Source organism: Argopecten irradians, chromosome 5, assembly GCF_041381155.1.
Source record: "Argopecten irradians isolate NY chromosome 5, Ai_NY, whole genome shotgun sequence".
In the NCBI taxonomy this organism is placed as follows: Eukaryota; Metazoa; Mollusca; class Bivalvia; order Pectinida; family Pectinidae; genus Argopecten; species Argopecten irradians.
This window is the reverse complement of record NC_091138.1, coordinates 38,418,585-38,438,864: the sequence shown is the minus strand read 5'-3', so window position 1 is coordinate 38,438,864 and position 20,280 is coordinate 38,418,585. Positions and strand designations below refer to the sequence as shown.

Genomic DNA, 20,280 nt, shown 5'->3' with positions numbered 1-20,280 from the left:
ATATTTGGTAAATCTTTCAAGAGAAAGTATACTTCTTGTTAGTGCATCTACACTTGCGTGCTCACCTTCAGTTTCAATATACTGAGGTGGAGACTGGATAGATAGGTTTTTGGTTTGTGTGAGCAGTCTTTAACCATTGCTTATCAGCTAGTCTATGTGCTTCAAGCCTTACAGCATGGGTTTCTTCTTCATCCATATTTTTAGGCCTAAAATCTCTTATCCTCAGTCTTACATCAGAATCTGGGATAAAATCAATGAAATGACATGTCCTGTTAGGGTACAATGAGCATTAAGTTGAACTTCATCTCTCTAATGCTGGTGATGGATTTTATAAATTGATGTCAAAAGAACAAATAATTGATTTTCGAAGGAGGTTTTCTTGATGCTTTCAGAGGTTAAAAAAGTATTTCCTCCCGATGACATGTATATATTAGCAGAACCTTTGTGGTTCAACTTTCTCTTTACCATTGATAAAAAACAGTTTACTAGAGAGACTTGTATGAGAGAGGAATAAAAACAGTTCAAGATATGATTGACAAAAATGGAGACATTTTTGCTTATCCAAACTTTTGCCAATTTTATCATTTTCAACCTCCTTTCACTTAGAAGGATTAAAGAAGGTATAAATAGAATCTTTTCCAAGTTTGAGGGAGAAGTCCAATATCATGGATCCCCCAAATTTTCCATATTTCTTAGAAATCATAGTCTCGGATAAACCTGGAAAAAGAATAATATACACTTTAACTCAATCATATGGATTATCAATTAATAACTCTTACAAGGTGAAATGGGCATGTGACTTAGGGCTGGATGATGATGACGAGTTCTGGTGGACAAAAACCCACAGGATTATTTTTAAACAAACACAGGATACCAAGTTAAGGTGGCTGCAATATCGTCTGGTCCATAGAATTTTACCAACTAATATTTTTCTATTCAGAATTAAGGTAGTGGATTCTCCGCTATGTACATTCTGTAGTGATGAAAATGAAACATATATACATTTGTTTTACGAATGTTCAAGGATAGCAAAACTTCGTAAGGAGTTTGAGAAATGGTTACTTGAGAAAACCACTTTCAATGTTAGTTTATCACCATTATCAATACTGCTTGGTCTACATGGTCGACATAACAATATGTTTAATATAATGTCATTACTTTTCAAACAATAAGTATATCACTGTAGAATTAAGAAAATTTATGTATGTTTTGAAGTACTTAAATTACATATATGTAAGTATTATGAGGCGGAAAAGGTCATGTATATATCTAAAAATGAATATACAAAATTCCCTATAAGAATGGGAGGATGGCATGCCTTGTTTGAAAAAGAAAACATTGAAATTTAGTTGTCTCTTGACTCACATATTGTAGATAGATGAAATGTTGGTCTTGTAGGGTTTGTGTAAATGTGTATGTCCAATTGTTACTTGTTGCATATATACAAAATTGTAATGTAAGACATATTATTGGTATTGTGATGAATTGTATTCCTTGTTCTGTGTAATAACATGTTCATGAAAATCAATAAAAAATTTGAATGAGAAAAAAAAAATTCAATGAAATGATCCAATGCAAGAACATTTGTAAGTGACGAATCTGCAGTTGGATATGCTTGTCTAGTTAACTTTCTAATAGATTGAGCTAACTCAGATAGAGTTTCATCGCTACCTCTAGTTCTAGTTTGGAGACTTACTCTGATCATTTCAGAACGTTCAATAGACCCATATCTTGTGTTTAAATATTCACCAGAGAATCAAAGTCTTGTTGCTCAAGGGGACTTCACTCTGTCAGAATGGCTCTAGCATTGCCACCTAGACAACCAGCTGAATACAGGTTTTTCTCTATAGTCCCAATTGTCAATATCAGTAATGATTTCAAATTTGGAGAGATATTCTTCAAAATCTTCATTCCTATCATAGTGTTGGGGTTTTAATTTTACCAACATTTATATGTTCATGTGGCGGTTTATGTATGAGCCTTGATGCTGTGTGGTTTTCATTTCTATTATAACTATTATAAGGAGTACTGTGGTTCACATGACTTCTCAAACCAGATCTACTTTCCTCATTTATACGAATTCAGGTTTATTACCAATTCAGGTTTCAAAATGATCCATATGATCTTTCATAAACTTCGACTCTTCAGAAAGAACATTTAACTTTTCACCGATAAGATTGATTGCTCTTAATACCTCATTATTTGTATTTTTAGAGGGAGAATTCATTATTGGTGTTTGATTATTCGAGCATTGAGAAGTATGAGAAGAATTAAGTTGATCAATGATACGAAATCTGGGAAAGCAAGACCTTGGCCTATTCTGGATAATAACTTCACCTGATTCATCCATTGTTTGCATTAGAATTACCACAAATATTTGAATGTTTGTTCCATATATCTTTCCCACCTAGATATAGGAGATTATATATTATCAAAAAGAAAATCAATTCTCCCCACGACGCCAATGTAACGTTTTTAACGGGTGTTACATAACCCCAGGTTTGCTCCTGTCCAGTATCGTGGATTTATAAGATATACTTGGCAAACACTTTTGTAAAAGTTCTGGCATATTTATTATGTTGACAAGAATGATATAAGATTACAATAAAGTACACTGGTATGAAATTTTGGAACAGATAGCTAAACACTTCTTCTGTTATAATATTATTAACAATGCCGACACGTTAGCTCATCTGGTGAGATCGTACTGTACTTGTTAAGTTACGATAGTTTATGATAACTCAATAATAGGGTCAAAACGAACGTAAGGTGACTTTAACGTAAATTATTATAGTAAGTAATGCTCGAATATATAGAACACTAGTATTGAGAAATCAAACAAACTTGGATGCCTTCCCATCGCTAAGGTGGAACTGATGACATCCTGTAAGTATTTCAGTTAGAAAGTCTGTAGGAATATACAAGTCCTGCAGAGAGTGAGTCGAAGATCGAACTGAAGTTCGACGTTTTCCGACGGCCTTTTATACTCGCCGCCGGTACCCTATTGACCAATCAGAATCGAGCTTACATGTTGTGACGTCACAATCTAGATCCGAAAAACAACCGCCGCTCTCTGGCATGGAATTTCGCAGAATAATTGGCTTTCTGGTGGTTTCGAGTGCATACAACAATAATATATAATTAATAACATAATAAAGAATCTAAACATACTTCGTTTACAGTATAAGGTAAGATAATCGACCTGCAATCGTCTTCAATCGTCTGAATCAAAGTTGATGAATCGCCATTTTGAATGGCATGGTCCATCCGCCATGTCGAAGTTGTCGGGAATTTCCGTTATAAACTAAGTGTAATATATTTACGTCAGGATATATCTCATGTTTTATTAACATAGATATTATGATTATCTGCTAAAAGTAGATAATGTAATATTCGTTACATAAGGATCTTATCTTTTCTCTTCTCCTAACTGACCGTTATTCCTAACGTCTTCCTTTACACACCCTCACTTTTGCTTTTTGTTGGGCGCTCGCCCATGTGAAGTATGCTTTGGGTTCTGTCCCCTGGCCGAGACAAATTAAAGTCAATTAAAAAGATAGTTTCTGATCCTGCTTAGCACTAAGCATACAAGAGTAGGACGACTGGTTCGCCCGTTGTCAGTATATTGTGACCGGGGTGGGGTGTGTTGTTTGGTGTCTTCGGCGGCAAACGTCAGTGATATATCAGTATGAAAAGGGCAACAGTTCCTCTATACAAGAAGACACAACACGAACATACTGCAGTCTCCCAAAACACGCACTTCACACACACTACACACTGCATACAATGGAGGCCGTTCTTACATGACCATAGCTGTTAATAGGACGTTAAAATAATCAATCAAATAAACAAACGAAATCTACTTTATTCAACACCCTAAGGGTGTTTATTATAATTTAGATTCTTACATATTTCCTTTCTTGGTGCTGCAACTACAACATACATACAATTTTGTTTTCTGTTGTCGCGGTCTGATATGGTGCTTCAACCAGACGTTTCACAATGTTATATAATGACGTGCGTACCGACAATTAAGACATGTCAGTCAATTTGGTGCAATATTAATACAGATTTACCCAAATTGAGGATTTCATCGCAGCTTTCAGGAGTCTATTGTACGTATCAGATAAATTATGCAGGGACAACGAAAATTCGCTGAATCTTCAGAATCGATTTAACTGATCTAATTTTGATGTTAATAGTTAGCCTTAAGACCTACTGACTCCCTTGACACCGAGGTCAATATTTGATAGCGACGCGAGGTATATTAAGGGCATTTATAGATAAGGCATTATACTATCACTTGTTCCAAAGACAAGTAGACAACTATATGGGATAAGCTTGTGTGCGGAGAACAAAGATGTAAGTAAAGTTACAAAATGTATTTCATATTTACCTGATAAAGTTAATGGATGGGAAAAGACGACACGGGGATATACACTTAATACATTGAATCATTTGACAGAAAGATTTCCATGTGCTTGTTAATAATAACACCTCTATTGAAGGTATTTAGGCGTAAATTACTGAACTCATTATTCTTTTACGCGCAGTACGTTTAATTGTTTTCCCCGAGTAATTGTTTTCAGCAACTAGCATAGACATTGTTGGAATATACTTTCCACGTGTACTATTGCTGTATTCGACACTAACGTAAAACAGCTGTAATTGCGACTTCCATCACGTGCTTGATAAGACTTGCCTACTTCTGAGGTAAAACATTGTTTAAAAGACGAACATATTGAAAATATTGACCATGTTTCTTTATATCAAATATGTTCCATAACAAAAGCGGGCTACTGAGAGATAATGGTGACTAATTTAAGAAAAATTAGCTGTAAAGTACTTTCTTCTTAAAGGTCATTTATCGTCTGCTTTCAACTAATCACCAATTAACCTCTAATGGTACATTAGAATTGGTTTGTTAGTATTATTGTTATATCGAGGAAACATGAAATTTATAAGCAAAATCAATCATCTTTTTTCCTGAAAGTTGTATCCAAGGATTAACGTTTAATAATGAAACGTTCATTGCACGTTTTAGAATGTAGAGTCCACGATTTTAAGCGATTTGTCTTTGATTTGATAATATGGCAGGGAAGAGAATTGTTGAGTTTGATTCTAGATGATTAATAATTGTTTTTTGAAAACAATACAATGTTGAAAAATCAATAAAGAAAAAAGAAATTCTGCTGTGCCTTAAAAATATTGACCATTATAAACAGAGAGAGTAAAATATTACTTTACTATTTGGGGAAAATATATGTTTTAGCCACATTAGATGAATACATTTGTTGCTTTGGAACACAACCTATAATATAATATTTATCATCGACTTAGTTAATATTCATCGCCTCGGTTACCATATTCTGCCTTGAGAATGAACACCTGCCTTTATTTCCTGTGATATTGTAGATAGAACATCTTATCTTGTTGACAATTGGGTCACCATACAAACACATTCCAAGCACAGGTACAACAGTCTTTAGTTCAGATGTTCAAATTGTTGTAGAATAGATTAAGTTTTAGAAGATGTCAACCATTGTGCGGTTACGAATAATTATCTTAATCGTATATATCGGGCATCTACATGACCTTAACAGTAATCTGCCGATAGGAGTGATGCGCATGCAGTCTTATCGAATCAAAAACAAAATCAAAACAAATGTATTGTAGTTATATATAAAAATAAGTTTCGGCGAAATTCAGTGAAATCAGTTTACGAGGTTTATACAACACTTTTTCTGAATAATTATTCGTTGTTCTAAACGACATTAAGTGTTGATATGCAAATAGAATTGCATTTTGTTGGCGATTATGACATAATAAATGGCATCAGAACTATATTATGATGGTATTTTGAAGCTTTAATAAATACATTTTCAGATATCTGATATTAATGTTTCAATTTGGCTTAGTTTGATAAGTGTTGTGTGCTGTGTTGAACCAGAAAAAAAAAACATTTCTCATTCCTTCCGACTCAATGTTTGCACTTCAAATTATATCATATAATAAAATAGAGTTTTACGAACTCTCTTATTAAGCCCATAAACTGTTACCAATACTACTTGTTACTTATTCTTAGTTGTTTGCATTTCATCTGCTTTCAATTTTTTAATTACATTATATCTGCAAAGTCTGCATGTCCCTCAGAAACATGGGATATCTTAAGGGATACTTATTTGTTTTACTTTAAAAGGATGCATTCCTTATGATATTTGTTGTAATTCTTCCTTTATATTTCTTCTTGCAGATGTTTCGAGTTGTGTGCCTTGTAGCGGTATTGGCAGGTCAGTAAAATGGCTACACAGACGATGGCCATATACATTTGTCTTCAAAATTAAAATAGTTTACGACTGACAAGGAAATTGATAGTTCATCTTTTGAACTGTCTCTTAATACATCACCTCCTATTGCATCTCATGCAAATGACAACTCTTCAGATTTCAAAAATTGAATGAGTAAGCTTTGTGATCTCGAAAAATGATAATCCCTTAATTATATATGCATGGCATTTCATGATCGAATTCGCCCTCCTTACACCTAAAACTGTCTGGATATTATGATATTGGTTGTCCGAGGAAAGTAGCGACAAAGTCTTCTTCTAATACTTTAATGTGATGACCATATTCCGTATTGATGCAATAGGGGAAAGCACAGATCGCAAAATGTTCCTTTAATGAGAATGGTTCGTTTCATCAAATAACTGTTTATCGCCACCCGTTTGTGAACCAACTAATGCTTTCACCCTATGATGATTTATGTAACCTTTACTTAACGATTGTTTGCTATCTACCAACACTGTTAGCACAATCGTAATTTGATCATATGTATTGTATAATCATCACCAAATGTAACGATTTATCTGAACTGCACAAGCCGTTAAATCGTCACTGAGGAGGGATACTTAATGTTGCGAGAAAACGACATTATATATAGCAAATGGAAAAGACCACCATGATATACGCAAAAATTAAAGATAAAATAAATGATATTCGCTACGGCAAGCCTTAAAGGTATAACACAAGTTAGTAATGATAGTAAAGAGTAAGTTCTGACGTCTTAAAAAAGGAGAACAATTTCTGGAAGATGCATTTTTTTTAATTTTACCAGTGGCCACCAACGCCTACCGACGTGTTTGTTACCATTCCAACTGGTCACAATACAGACAAAACCCAGCTAAGTTCCTACCTGAAAACATCGATGCCAGTCTTTGTACTCACGTCATATATGCATTCGCAACCCTCAATGGTAATCACTTGAAAGCCTTTGAATGGAACGACGAAAGCACAGCTTGGTCGAAAGGAATGTAAGTATTAGACAAATAACATTCTTCTTCATCCCTCAAATAGCGTCATGGAGATCGATTGGTTCGGTTTATTATGGTAAACGTCCTATTAACAGCCAGGGTCATTTAATGACGATTTCCCCTGAGTGCGATGTGTTGTGTGTAAATGTCTGTAGCTATGGGGAGGTTGCTGTATATTCGTGTTGTGTCTCTGCAGTAGTGCAAAATGTTGCCCTATATTTGCAGGTACGAGCGTTTTAATGCAATGAAGTCGACAAACCCAAGTGTTAAAACAAGTCTTGCAGTTGGAGGCTGGAACATGGGATCCGCACCGTTTACAAGAATCGCAGCATCCGATGCAAGTCGCACAGACTTTGCCAACGATGCAGTCAAATTTCTTCGATCACACAACTTTGATGGTCTTGATTTTGACTGGGAATATCCTGCAAATAGAGGAAGTCCTCCTCAAGACAAACAAAACTTTGTATTACTTGTTAAGGTAAATGAATTTCATTTCTGTCCTTTTAAATGTCTTTTCTGTGAATAACTTTCTGATTGACAAAAACCTTTTTAGTCCATATTGGTTCATGAAGAATGATCGATTTTTTCGTGATTTATAGATTCTCTCCGCATTTATGCTAGTCAAGAAAAAACTTACTACCTACAATCAAAATTTACACCTCACTTTTGAGGTGTTTTACTATCAAACTGAAGCATTTTCGACGTTTGAATACAAAATCTTTACAGAAAACACGTGAAGTATTTGATGCAGAAGCACAATCAAGCGGCAAACCCCGTTTGATTCTCTCGGCAGCTACTGGAGCGGGAAAGTCCAAAATTGAAACGGCATACGATTTCCCTCAACTTGTCAAGTGAGTCAAATCCCTTATATTGTATAAACAGAGGTTCCCCGTACAAGTGACTGTTGTTTATCATGTTTATTAAACTCGAGTTAGTTAATTTTCAAATTTTGAAAAGACACGAGCTTTAGCGAGTGCCTTTAAAGAAATTGAAAATTAACTAACGAGAGTTTAGATAAACATTATAAACAACAGTCACGCGTTGGGGAACTTATTTATCCCATAACTTTAACTCTATATTTATACCGTGGTGACCATTTTCTCGTCTTCCATCAGGGAAACTTACCACGATACAATATGTAGTGATATCTTTCCGCCATAAAATAAAGTGCCTAAATAGAGAGCCAATATTCTATTGTTTAATACTTTGAATAAGCAACTACCTGTTATAACAGTAAAAACAAAGCTATTTAAAAGAAAATGCGCTATGAAAAGTAGCCCGAAGTTGAGAGCCAATCGGAATCAAGAGATTTTGGAGTTGACCAATCAGAGGCGCCGTAGGTGTTTACAAACTAGAGTGTGTAAACATAAACGATAACCAACTGCTATGAAATTTATCACATGGGTTTTCCATTGTGAAACATGGGATAAATGCCACTATCAACGAAATAACAATTATGTGTGTATGCTAATGGGCGGCGATTATATTGAAGATTTATATACAGATTCATAAAAAGTTGCCCCGTCTTTACCCAATACTTAGGCCACACCAAATAAATCAGTTGTTCTTCGGGAACTAAAGAAAAAAATTGCGAGCGAGCGAGCGATTTTTTTCTACTTTTAACAAAATATCTGTTTTCAGATTTTAGAGGCGAAGGGATCCATTATCATGCCAGCTCTATTTTTTTTTGTCTTTGTTTTCCATTGCAAAATATTTTAATCGAATTAATTATAATTATATTAATTTTGCACCCATTCATTGAAAAAAATAACTAAACAGCAATATTATCAAAAAATTTAAAAAAAAAAAAAAAAAAAAAAAAATTAATGATTCAACTGAGCCTCTGTCATATCAAATTTTAATCAAAATGGGGAAAAAACCAGACTAGCTCTATGTCAAAACTTTGATTCGCATTTGAAAATTACTGGTCTTAAATTATCTAATTTCATCGTAATTTCATCGATGAAGATACCTGTATTTCAGTTCTACTATACCCTTATTCTTTTCAATATATCTGTTATTGGAAAAAAAAGATTCTAGACTTTACATTTAATTAACATTCAACAGTTTAAAACTTTTCAGTTATTTATAATGAAGTAATATACTTAATTTCATTTCATCATAAGTACTAATTTTAGATAAATATCAGACCTGTTACAGTATTAATCAAAATGTAACTAATCTGAGAGAGAAAAACAGTAAAACAAAAAAGAAATTAAAATTTGATTGGTTTATAATTATTTACTATTAATTTTATCATTTTATCAACATTTAGTCTAAAATCTACATCAAAATTCCGGAAAATTAATCCCCTTTAAAAACACATAAACCGGATCCATTATTACAATTACCCAAAATGGCGGCCATAACGATTGCAAAGTAGTGACGACCATGGATAGATAGGCATATTAAACATTAAAAACTGAGTAAATCATTTACAGTTGTAAGCAGTGTTTGTTTTTGAAGTAATACTCGCTATCTATAATGCACAAAAATGAGCAGCCGATCGACCTCAGACTCAGTTGTAATACACCTTACGTTACATACGTGAATGTATGACTGACTGATAATTAGGACTGCTGATGTTGGTCAGAGTGTTCACAACTCTTTGTTTACTGTATTATCAAGCCAGTGTTTCACGGCCTGTTTTGTCGATTTAACCCTATGGAAACTTCTGGGGGGAAATCTGGAAGGTGCGCTGCAATTTTTTTTTACCTTTTTTCTCAACTTAGGAGAAATTTCCCGACGAACAATTGATTAATTTGGTGTGACCTTAACGCATTTCGTATAAACTTTCTAGTACATATGTACACGTATTTCTTTTGTGTAGGTATTTGGATATGATCAACCTTATGAGCTATGATCTCCATGGTGCGTTTGATGGCCACACTGGTCACAACAGTCCACTTAAAGCCGGACCACAAGATCAGGGTGACGATGCAACCTTAAATGTGGTATGTAGAATTGTTCGTTCATATATAATATTAACATTTAGATTTAAGATGCAGATAAAGAACGGTTTAAGTCTAGATAGATGCTTTCATTTCGAACTCCTCACATATTTAATAATTTAAGACATTGGTTTAAGGAATGGGCTGCCCGTGAATATGTGAGAAGAGGAGTACCGAAGAGCATGCTTAATGTCGGAATGCCTCTATACGGTCGTTCCTTTACCTTGAGCAGCACTAGCAACACTGGTCTTTACGCACCCATCCGAGGAGGAGGAACCGCTGGGAGGTATACCCGTGAGGCTGGATTCCTGGCCTACTACGAGGTAACGGTCTAGCTTTATCAAACCAAACAAATATTTTATGTTGGTTGGTTGTATCGTAAATGATTATTGATTTGTACCTGTTGCCCTTTTGCATGATCGTAAAAGGCGACTAAAATTAGGATGTTATCTTTTCTGTTCTTCATAACATCACTTTTGACACCCCCTCACTTTCGGCCTTCTGTTGTGCGCTCGCCCCTGGGAGGTAGGCTCTGGGTTCGGTCCCCTGGCCAAGACACATCATAGTTTATGAATGTGGTAGATTCTGCTCCTGCTCAGCGTACAGAGAGTTGGACGACTGGCTCGCTGTTGTCAGTAGATTGTGACCAGGTTGGGTGTATTGCTTGGTGTATTCGACGGCAGATATACAAAAAGACACAAGTCGCACATACCGCAGTCTCCCAGAACAGGCACCTCGCACTTAACACACGCTCGCATTTAACACACGCTATACACCGCATGCATGAGAGACCGTCATTTTATGACCCTGGCTGTTAATTAATCAAACAAACTAAACAATCCAAATCTTACATGCCGAATGTTTGGTTGTTATACATATCTTTGTACTTATCACTTTATCACATGTAATACCACGGAAAATTTAGCTGTTTTTGTTTTCCACTAGATCTGTAAAATGCTCCCGAGTGCCCAGAAACACATGATACAAGGTGAAGAAGTACCTTACCTTGTCCAGGGTAACCAGTGGGTGGGATACGATGACAAAGAAAGTCTCCGCAAGAAGGTAAATATCGTTAACTATCCTATTCAAACAGAATGTTTGATATTGTTTAAAAATTCTGGCAAAATTATACTTTATAAATAATGGTACACATTAAGATTTTCGATGAATTTTCCCACGAATTCGTGATCCATTGCAATGCTTAATATAGTTGGTATATTATAACGTTATTTGTATCTTAAGGTCTTAAACAATGTATTGTATAATCCCATGTATTTGAATCTGTTCTTTTTCGATGAATTTCGAATGATTTTTTTATTTGTTTTGGTAAGGAGGTTTTATTTTTTATATTTAAAAGGTTGATTTCGTGAAACAAGAACAGTATGGTGGTGTTATGGTTTGGGATCTTGCCCTTGACGATTTCAGTGGATCATGTGGAGAAGGCAAATATCCACTTTTGCACGCCATTAACGATGAACTGGCAAGTGGAGGAGCTGGAACCAAGTAAGCCATCTTGGAATATAACGACTTTTGATATCATGAACTTCAATCAACGGTTATATATAGACTGATAACATGTTACTCCATATCATAATTCATATCTTGTCCCTTTCAGCCCAGCAACAAATGCACCTGTGGTAACTAATGCACCTCAAATGACGACTCACGCTCCAGTGGTGACTCAAGCTCCACAAACGCAGGCACCTAACACCCAAGCACCACAAACCCAGGCACCTTACACCCAAGCACCGCAAACCCAAGCACCACAAACCAGCGCCCCCGTAACCTCTGCACCCATACCAGCCACGTCAGGTACGTATAAAACAAAACTTATTTGGAAATCTCAGTATTCAGTTAATCTTTATGTAACAAATATTTTTTGTGAAGCGTTGCAATTTCGAGTTCAGTTCCTGTGAATGACCTTTTGAGGATATTTTATTAAAAGTAAAACTAGCGTCATACGTTATTTACTCCTTGTTAAATTTTTTAAATGTGAGATAAAGATATTGAAATTTTTTTAGTTTCCTCAATAAAAAAAACTAATTTGAAATTAAATTTCTGATATTATAATTTCACATTTTCTCGTCAATCTCACTATAACATTATTGTATTTGCTTGAAATATTTTTTTTCTTACTAAACCTATGAAAGCTTTACATGGTTGATATCCAACTCTATTACATGATTTTGAAAACGCTTTGTCATTTTCTACTTAATGTTTTTCTATGGAAACCACATGTAGTAATTGAGTACCCTAAACAGCAGTTATATTTTCAACTGAATATAGCTCTGGGAAAATGAACGCTTGGATGACGTCGATTACATTAGTACAATGCCCAATGCTTCTCGCTAGCTTCATCCGTGATACTGTCTGAAAAATATGAAAGCAAAACCAGATATTGCTAATGTTTCTTTGTTAAAGCTGATTAGAAGTTGCAGATGGTCATTTTTAGCATGGAACTGAATACTTGTAAAACCACAGCAAGAGTCAGCTCATAACAAATTTCACAAACATAAAACAAAGCATGTCAGAAAAAAATCAAATATTGTCTGAAGTGTAAAAATATTTCAATTACCTATTTGACTTAATTTTCGCAAGGGTCCAGATAAACACACCAACAGCCTTTATTAAAGATACTCCACCACTGACAAATAGTATTTTTCTTCAGTTACAAAAGTTACTTATTTTACACCATTACCACCATTTAAATTTTTGAGCTAATTGTATTTCAAGATAAAAATATCAAAAATAATTAATTGCATCTGGACAAATTCCGTGGCACTATGTATATGGAATAAAGTACTCATTGCGCATGCATGAAAAGCAAAACGAATTATTTTATATATATTCTGTGTTAGTTAGACATATATATTTATATAATTAAACACTAATTATTGTTCAAATAAAGAATATCATTTATGCTTTGTCGACGGTTGAGCATCTTTAATTATTTAAACAAACATATATTCACATTTACTTTCGAAAACAGTATTTTGTCTCAACCGTAAACACCACAAAATACTACATTCAGTATTGACATTATAAGTTGCAATGCAAATTTACCAGTAACGGTAAAATTATTATAAAAATATAATGCTTTAAAACTATAGACGTATCAATGCCAATATTCGAAACAATTCTTTGATATGTCTTCTTATTTTGTTTATAGTCCCAAAAAGTTTGTCAATGTTGTATGTTGTCGTGCTAAATGTGTAACAAAATGCTTTTCAGATTATCGGTAAATGCATCTTTGAAGGTTAACACATTCTTTAGAAATATTTATTTATACAACAGCATTCTTTAGAAATATATATCAAAACAAAAGTAATTACATATGTTTAATTGTTACAGATGTTTGTTTTGTTCCTTTAAAAAAATATATGTAAGGGTTACCGCCTACAGCTATGTGCGATATGTTTTGATGCTTGCTTGGCAAAACCAATATTTAAAGCTTTGATTTGTTTGTTTGTTTGATTAATTAACGTCCTATTAACAGCTATGGTCATTGCCATCAATAGCTTGCTTTTATTATTGACAGCTCCTGGTGCTCACCATACAGTATCTACAACAAATCACTTCAATTGTGCCTCTCAGAGCACTGGCTTTTATCCAAGTCCCACTGACTGTTCTATGTATTATATCTGTGCTGGTGGTGCAGCATTTGAAGTATCATGTACAACCGGTCTGCAATTTAACCCTAACACATTGTTTTGTGATTGGCCACGAAATGTTAAATGCAATGCAAATCAGGCAGCCAGCCAGCCTCCTGCACAGACACAACAGCCAGTTGCATCCACGACGGCAATGCCAGCTGGTACTAATGCACCAATGACGAACAGTCCGGTCCAAACTCAGCCAACCAACCCGCCTGCACCTACCTTTCAGCCACAGCCGACCAACCCACCACAGACCAACCCTCCACAGACCAACCCACCACAGACCATGGCGCCAGGTAACGTTCTGGACAAGTATATCCGAATCATCATACCATTTTTATTCAATATTGCCTTTATACGTACAAATGTATTAATAAGATCACAAATGACAATGAAATGTACTTCAATCAATAACAATACTGAGGAAAATTATGGCATGGCGTGCTACTTTACAGACGTTTACTATTGTTTTAGTAAATCATCATCAGCAAATAAGTGGATCATTTGAGAAACAACCTTGATGATAACATTTTAAAACTAAAAAAACAAGTCGAGTGTATACCATGTGGTAGTGCAGTGAAAACTACTGACTGATGATATGCAAGTAATATGATTACGGTACGAATGAAGTGCGTGAAAGATTTTAAGTCATCTAGAGTCAATAGTGTACGTGAAACAGTGATACTGTATGTATAATGTGGCGAGGTGCGTTGATGGTTTTCGGTGTGACAGTGTGATAAGTGTATTATTTGATTTCTTGTATTCATGATTTATATCAGTTATAGTGTGACTGGTTGTAATTCAATGAAGGAACATTTTGAGAGGCGGTATTATGATTCGACGCCAGTTCCTGGTAATAAACGTCAACAACCAACATGTTTACCGCATACATAGAATGTTTAGACAAAAATTATTATTTAACGATATTCGAATCATACACTTCAAACAGAAAGCTAACCATCCGAGACTCGGATGGTATTTTAGCTCTACCAGTTAAAGGTGTCTTTGCATTCTGAAACTCCTGACTTGCCCAAACAACCAAAACCAGGATAGTAATATGTTTTGACATATTACCAAAAACATCCCGCCCCTGGGTGTTTGTTCGAATCTCATGTGGGGCAGACGTCGGGTACTTCTCAATGAACGTTTTTCTCCAAGTACAGCAGGTTTCATCCATTACCTTAGCCAAGGATTGCGGTATATAATGCTGTAAATTACACCCCTTCTGCCGCTACTTAATGAATTAAGTTATAATTACCGTAAGTCAAATGACAATAAGTAATACAGCCTTGTTTTTTAAATTTTGATATGAAAATATTGCTACTTTCAAAAACATTTTATCGTATTGATTTATCATAAAAATCGCAATAGCGTTCTCAGCGGGAATTAAGATTATGGTGACATTTTATATAAAAGTATTTAAAACTGCTAACCTCAACTGAGTTCCAGAGAAACCCTAGAAACCATTTGTTGACGCACATATAGACCAATGAAAAGATAGATGGACACGATGATATCTACTTGACCTCACTTTTAACATACCCTGAAAAACACAATTGTGTTTTGACTGAATAAGTTTAATACATCATGGAAAGTCTGCTCACCTAGCTTCTGCTTTTAACTCAACAAATGCTGCTTAATTTGCTTCCCCAGCACCAACCACAGCAGTGCCTACTCAAGCTCCTCAGCCGACAAACAGCCCTCAACAACCAGGTAACACGTGCATAACGTATACTTCGGTTCCTAATTTCCCTATTCAAGTTTTACAAAATCGATTTAAGGTTTCAATTTGATAGATGTTTAAGTTAATAATAACTTCCCCATAATGAAGTTTAAAAAGCAATACCAATTTTCTTGTAAAGCATTTTGCTTTTAGACAAAAAGTTGTAGTAATATCTTTGCAATGGTTTACTTATTTTAAACATTATCGATTTCATTCCAATGCTTATCAGTTTTGAAATTATATCGCTAATGGACCTTTAAGCTTTACATGTTGCAATTAAAAAAAGGCGTGCTTCTGCAAGTGTGTTAAAGTGTGCTTCTGCAAGTGTGTTGCTTTACGTTTAAACTAGTGTTTGTCTTTGAAACAACCATTGTCTTTACATCTATACTGTGTTTATAGTATATACGTTTGCCATACCTGGTGTACAGTTGTCTTATTTAACTTAAATGTTATGTGTATGCTTTACGCCTGGTCACACAATGCTTCTTTAAAGAAAGAGCTAACGCCATGGATCTGCTTTTCAGCAAACTTCTGTTCCGGAAAGACAGACGGCATTCACTCTGATCCCAATGACTGTTCATTTTTCTATGAGTGTGCAGCGGGATTGGAATTCCACGAGCGCTGTTCTCCCGGAACTGTGTTCAACGACCAATCCAATATCTGTGACTATCCCCAGCACGTGCCAAAGTGCGCGGGGTCTGGGAAGTAAATACTTCAATGTGATTCTTTGACCAAATAGTTGTAATTTATTTAATAAAGGCATTATAAATTCGGACGTTTATTTGATTATGTTCTATCTCTTTTTGGGTTTATTAGAACGTAAAGTTAGCACGCCATCCCGTGATCCTTCAGAGTCGTACAAATTTACTGGTTTTCAATATATCCAAGTACAGGTGTAAAGGTGTATATGTGTCTTTTTCAGCAACTAACAACATCAACAATGTCTGTCTTGGAAAATCAGATGGCTATTTTCTTGATCACCAAGACTGTGGATATTTCTACCAATGTGCTTTCGGCCTGGCCTTCCATGAACCTTGTCCCCCAGGTCTTGCCTTCAATGAAAACATTCGTGCTTGTGATTATCCTCACAATGTTCCTGCATGTGCTTCATACAATGGACGAAAATAATAAAACTTCATTAAAGATTCTTGTGTAAAATCAGCGTTGCCTTTTTTTGAAAGTAAAAAAATGGTAAAAGTTTATTACAGTCATATCAATATCAATTTCATTCAACCCATATACATATCAAATATGTTGCCTCTAAATGATGACTTATTACACATGGAATTTGAATGAACACAATCTATCCGTTTAGTTCCTTTTTCACTTTTAACTACTGTGAAGCTATTATATACCAAATGAATCGAAAGTTACTACTAATAACAAGGAAAGCTCTATTAAAGTATCGATCACTAAGAGATCCCAGAGGGGTCTTGTTACCCACAGAATAATGATCTGTCTGACAATGGAAAGACAAAAATCGTTTCTACTTTTCAAACTACATATGAAATTTGAGACAAATCCCCAAAGTACTTTCTTAGAAATAGCGGTAAAAGCTTAACTATCAAATGCCAAGAGGATGGTCTGTTGGACATTTTGTTGACGGTTCGTTTCCAAAATGTCATATGCACAACTAGGACTTGAGTGTATACATATGAAATTTGACAAAAAACCCTTAGGTACTTTCTAGGAAAAATGAGTAACAAACTATCACAATCCAAGAGATCTTATTGTTCGCCAATTAGCCTAGACATACTATATACATGTGTTCTTTTCTTTTTGGATTTAATCGAAAGGACTTTACATCTGTGTGGGTGAAACTTTCGTAACCACTTCTCAGACTATCATTAAGGATCGATCAAATCATTTTGTAGATTATTTTTATTTTATAATATTTTGATTCCTCTATGTAAATTGTGTGTCGTCTGCAAAATGGGTCATAGGACGCTTCTTTGGGGTATACCGTTTAATACAGGATTATGGTTTTTTGATGATTCTCTATTTACTAGGATTTGTGGCATACATTGCTAAGAAAGTCTTCTATCCAGCTAGTAGTCCGGTCACTGACTCCATATTCTTTACGTTAATCCTTTATTAATCGACGATGTGGGAACCCATCCACCATTATCAATTATTTTCGTCCATTCTTCCAAAACCATCAGTAACTGGAGTTGTGTAGACCTTCCATTTATGAATCCAAATTGCTTACTACTCAGAAGATTATTTTTAATCATATGGTTTTCTATCCTATTCCTTACTAACTTGTCCACTGTTTTCCCGATAAGACTTGTAAGGCTGACAGGTCTGTAATCCCCTGCTTCTTACTTTGAGCCCCTTTTAAAAATTGTTATGTTTGCTTCTTTCAAAGCTTCCGGTAGTTTGCCTTCCGGAACCGATCTATCAAATATTTATGGTAACTTATGTGCTTTCGTAGTTCCTGTATTGTTTTAGAGTGCATCCTATCTGGGATCTATTTTCATTGGGATCAAATAGCAGTTGTTTATTTCAAATATTTCTGGCGAGCAGTTTATTTCCTCAAATTGATGACTTATATTTCCTAGGGTAAATTGGTTCTTGGGTAATTACACTACTAAAGAATTTTAGAAGTACTTCTGCTTTGTCCTTGTCTCTCACGACGATTTTCTGGATATCTCCATTTGATCCTAAAGGTAGGAAATGCCTGTTTAAACTTTCCTTTTTGAGTTGGCATATTTCCAAAATGTCTAAGGTTGTTCTCTGATGTCTTCTGTAATTTTTCTTTCTGACTGTGGTTTGGATTTTTAAGTCACCTGAGATGAAGTCTCAAGTAACATGTTCTAATCGCCTTTTGTCCGTCGTCGTGCGTTGTATGTCCGTAAACAATTTACATTTTCGACTTCTTCTCCAAAACCGCTGAAGCAATTTCAATGAAATTTTGCATAAACCTTCTAAGGCATAAGGCTAATCAGAATTGTGAATCATATGGTCCCCACCCCATAGGAGGCTGTGGGAGGGGCAAAAAGGGGTAAAATTGACTAAAATTTCAAAAATCTTCTCCACTCACAGATGTGGTAGAATCAAATACTCTTCATAAATAGTTTGGTCTCGAGGCCCTCTACAAAAATTGTAAATTAAATAATAGGTATCCCCTGGGTAGGGGGTTAAGTTTACTATAGTTTATATAGGGAAAGCACATTTTTGAGCATTTTTTTGCTCTTCTATAATAGGAAATTAGTCAAATGTTGTCAGAATCCTATTAACAAGTTTTCCATATCTGACCCCCAGGGGCCTTAGGGGCGGGGCCAAAATTGGTCAATAGGCTAAAACTTCAAAAATCTTTTTCTGAAATTCTGGAACTGGTAGAATCAAATACTCTGCATAGATGTAAAGGTCTTAAGGTCCTTTACAAAACTGTAAATTATCTGACCCTGGAGTCTCATGTTTCCCCCTGGGAAGGGGGTCAAGTTTACTATAGTTTATGTAGAAAAAAATACATTCATGAACATTATTTGCTTATTTTTCATAGGAAATTAGTCAAACTGGATTAGAATTATTAGCCTGAAATAATATTTTAACACCATATCCATATTGGTCCTGGCCGACCCACGAGAAAAGAGGGGCGGGGCGGGGCCAAAATGGGTCAAAATGGATAACATTTCAAAACTCTTTCTTCTGAATTCCCAGAATAAAATCACTGACTGATTTCAAGGGTCAGATAGGCCAATATATAGTGTTTATATGTCTTTGTTTCATTCTGTGTTTGAACCCATGTGACCGTTAAGGCCTATTGGCCTCTTGTTACAAATGTGGGTTAAAAAATTTTGAAAGTGTGTTTACCAAGTGACTCGGCATTGAACCAGACTTTTTCAGTAATGGGAGTGCATCTTTGTTTATTTGATTAAATAGCGATGTGGCATTTGTATCAGTTTTAGAAATGAAAAAAAAATCAATATTTCGACCGGACATAACGAGGAGTTTGTAGTGTACATTCGCCGGTCCGACATGGCCTCTTCGCTCACAAGGCTATCCTGATATTTTTTGTTGCGTTGCATGTGTGAGTTTAGCGTACTGTTTTCCCTGTGGATCTTTGACAAATTCAAAGGAATTGTGATGAAGTTGGTGGTGAAATTCTAATCCACGTGTTATGAAATGAATGGAAATATTATACAAAGCCTTAAGTCTAAGGATTACTTGACAAGTGTTTGCCTTTTATAGGTAAGTGGATATCGATTCTAAATCGTGCATATGTATGATATCCTTGTGTTTTGTTGGGCGAGATGTCCCCTGACGCATTCTTTCTTTCAACACACCCCCAATTTTCTTGTTTAGTTTTAAATGCTTTGTCCTGAACAATGTCAATATGTCTGCCTATATCGAAAAAGTGTTATAGCCGATCTAATAGATTTCAAAGTGTTTTATGGTATTCTGCCGCCTGTTCACGTGGCATATTTGCAGATGTCCTTTTCTCGGATCCTTTGGCTTGGCCTCGGAAAAAAGACAACTCTTCTTCACTGATGGCTGTATCTCGCAGTGCCACTCTGAAAAGTCGGACCCCTTGTTGACGCTGTCTAAAGCAGACGACGCTTTGACGCTTGATAATGCACGCGAAACTCTTCCATTTCTGTAATTTTTCCTCTCGTTTAATTTTTTGTTTTGTTTTTC

At 35.3% G+C, this 20,280-nt stretch overlaps 1 protein-coding gene across 2 annotated transcripts; it reads left to right on the top strand.

Moving 5' to 3' along the window:
- The first annotated feature begins 4,299 nt into the window (after window positions 1–4,299).
- LOC138323776 (chitinase-3-like protein 1) lies at window positions 4,300–16,797 on the top strand. Of its 2 annotated transcripts, XM_069268611.1 has the most exons (14): window positions 4,300–4,362; window positions 6,254–6,290; window positions 7,114–7,309; window positions 7,535–7,787; window positions 8,036–8,160; window positions 10,140–10,263; window positions 10,398–10,583; window positions 11,206–11,322; window positions 11,618–11,763; window positions 11,876–12,072; window positions 13,799–14,212; window positions 15,570–15,629; window positions 16,164–16,344; window positions 16,562–16,678. In XM_069268611.1, the coding sequence occupies exons 2-14, from the start codon at window positions 6,254–6,256 to the stop codon at window positions 16,566–16,568; spliced, it is 2,043 nt and encodes a 680-aa protein (XP_069124712.1). In that variant the 5' UTR covers window positions 4,300–4,362; the 3' UTR covers window positions 16,569–16,678. The 2 variants fall into 2 exon arrangements, with proteins under 2 accessions (XP_069124712.1, XP_069124713.1); XM_069268612.1 differs by lacking the exons at window positions 15,570–15,629; window positions 16,164–16,344 and having other exon boundaries at window positions 16,562–16,797.
- Window positions 16,798–20,280: the final 3,483 nt, after the last annotated feature.

Coding starts and splice junctions, on each gene's coding strand:
- LOC138323776 (XM_069268611.1), top strand. CDS start 6,254: ATGTTTCGAGTTGTGTGCCTTGTAGCGGTATTGGCAG. Junction 7,310..7,534: donor ACAGCTTGGTCGAAAGGAAT/GTAAGTATTAGA, acceptor CTATATTTGCAG/GTACGAGCGTTTTAATGCAA. Junction 7,788..8,035: donor ACTTTGTATTACTTGTTAAG/GTAAATGAATTT, acceptor AAATCTTTACAG/AAAACACGTGAAGTATTTGA.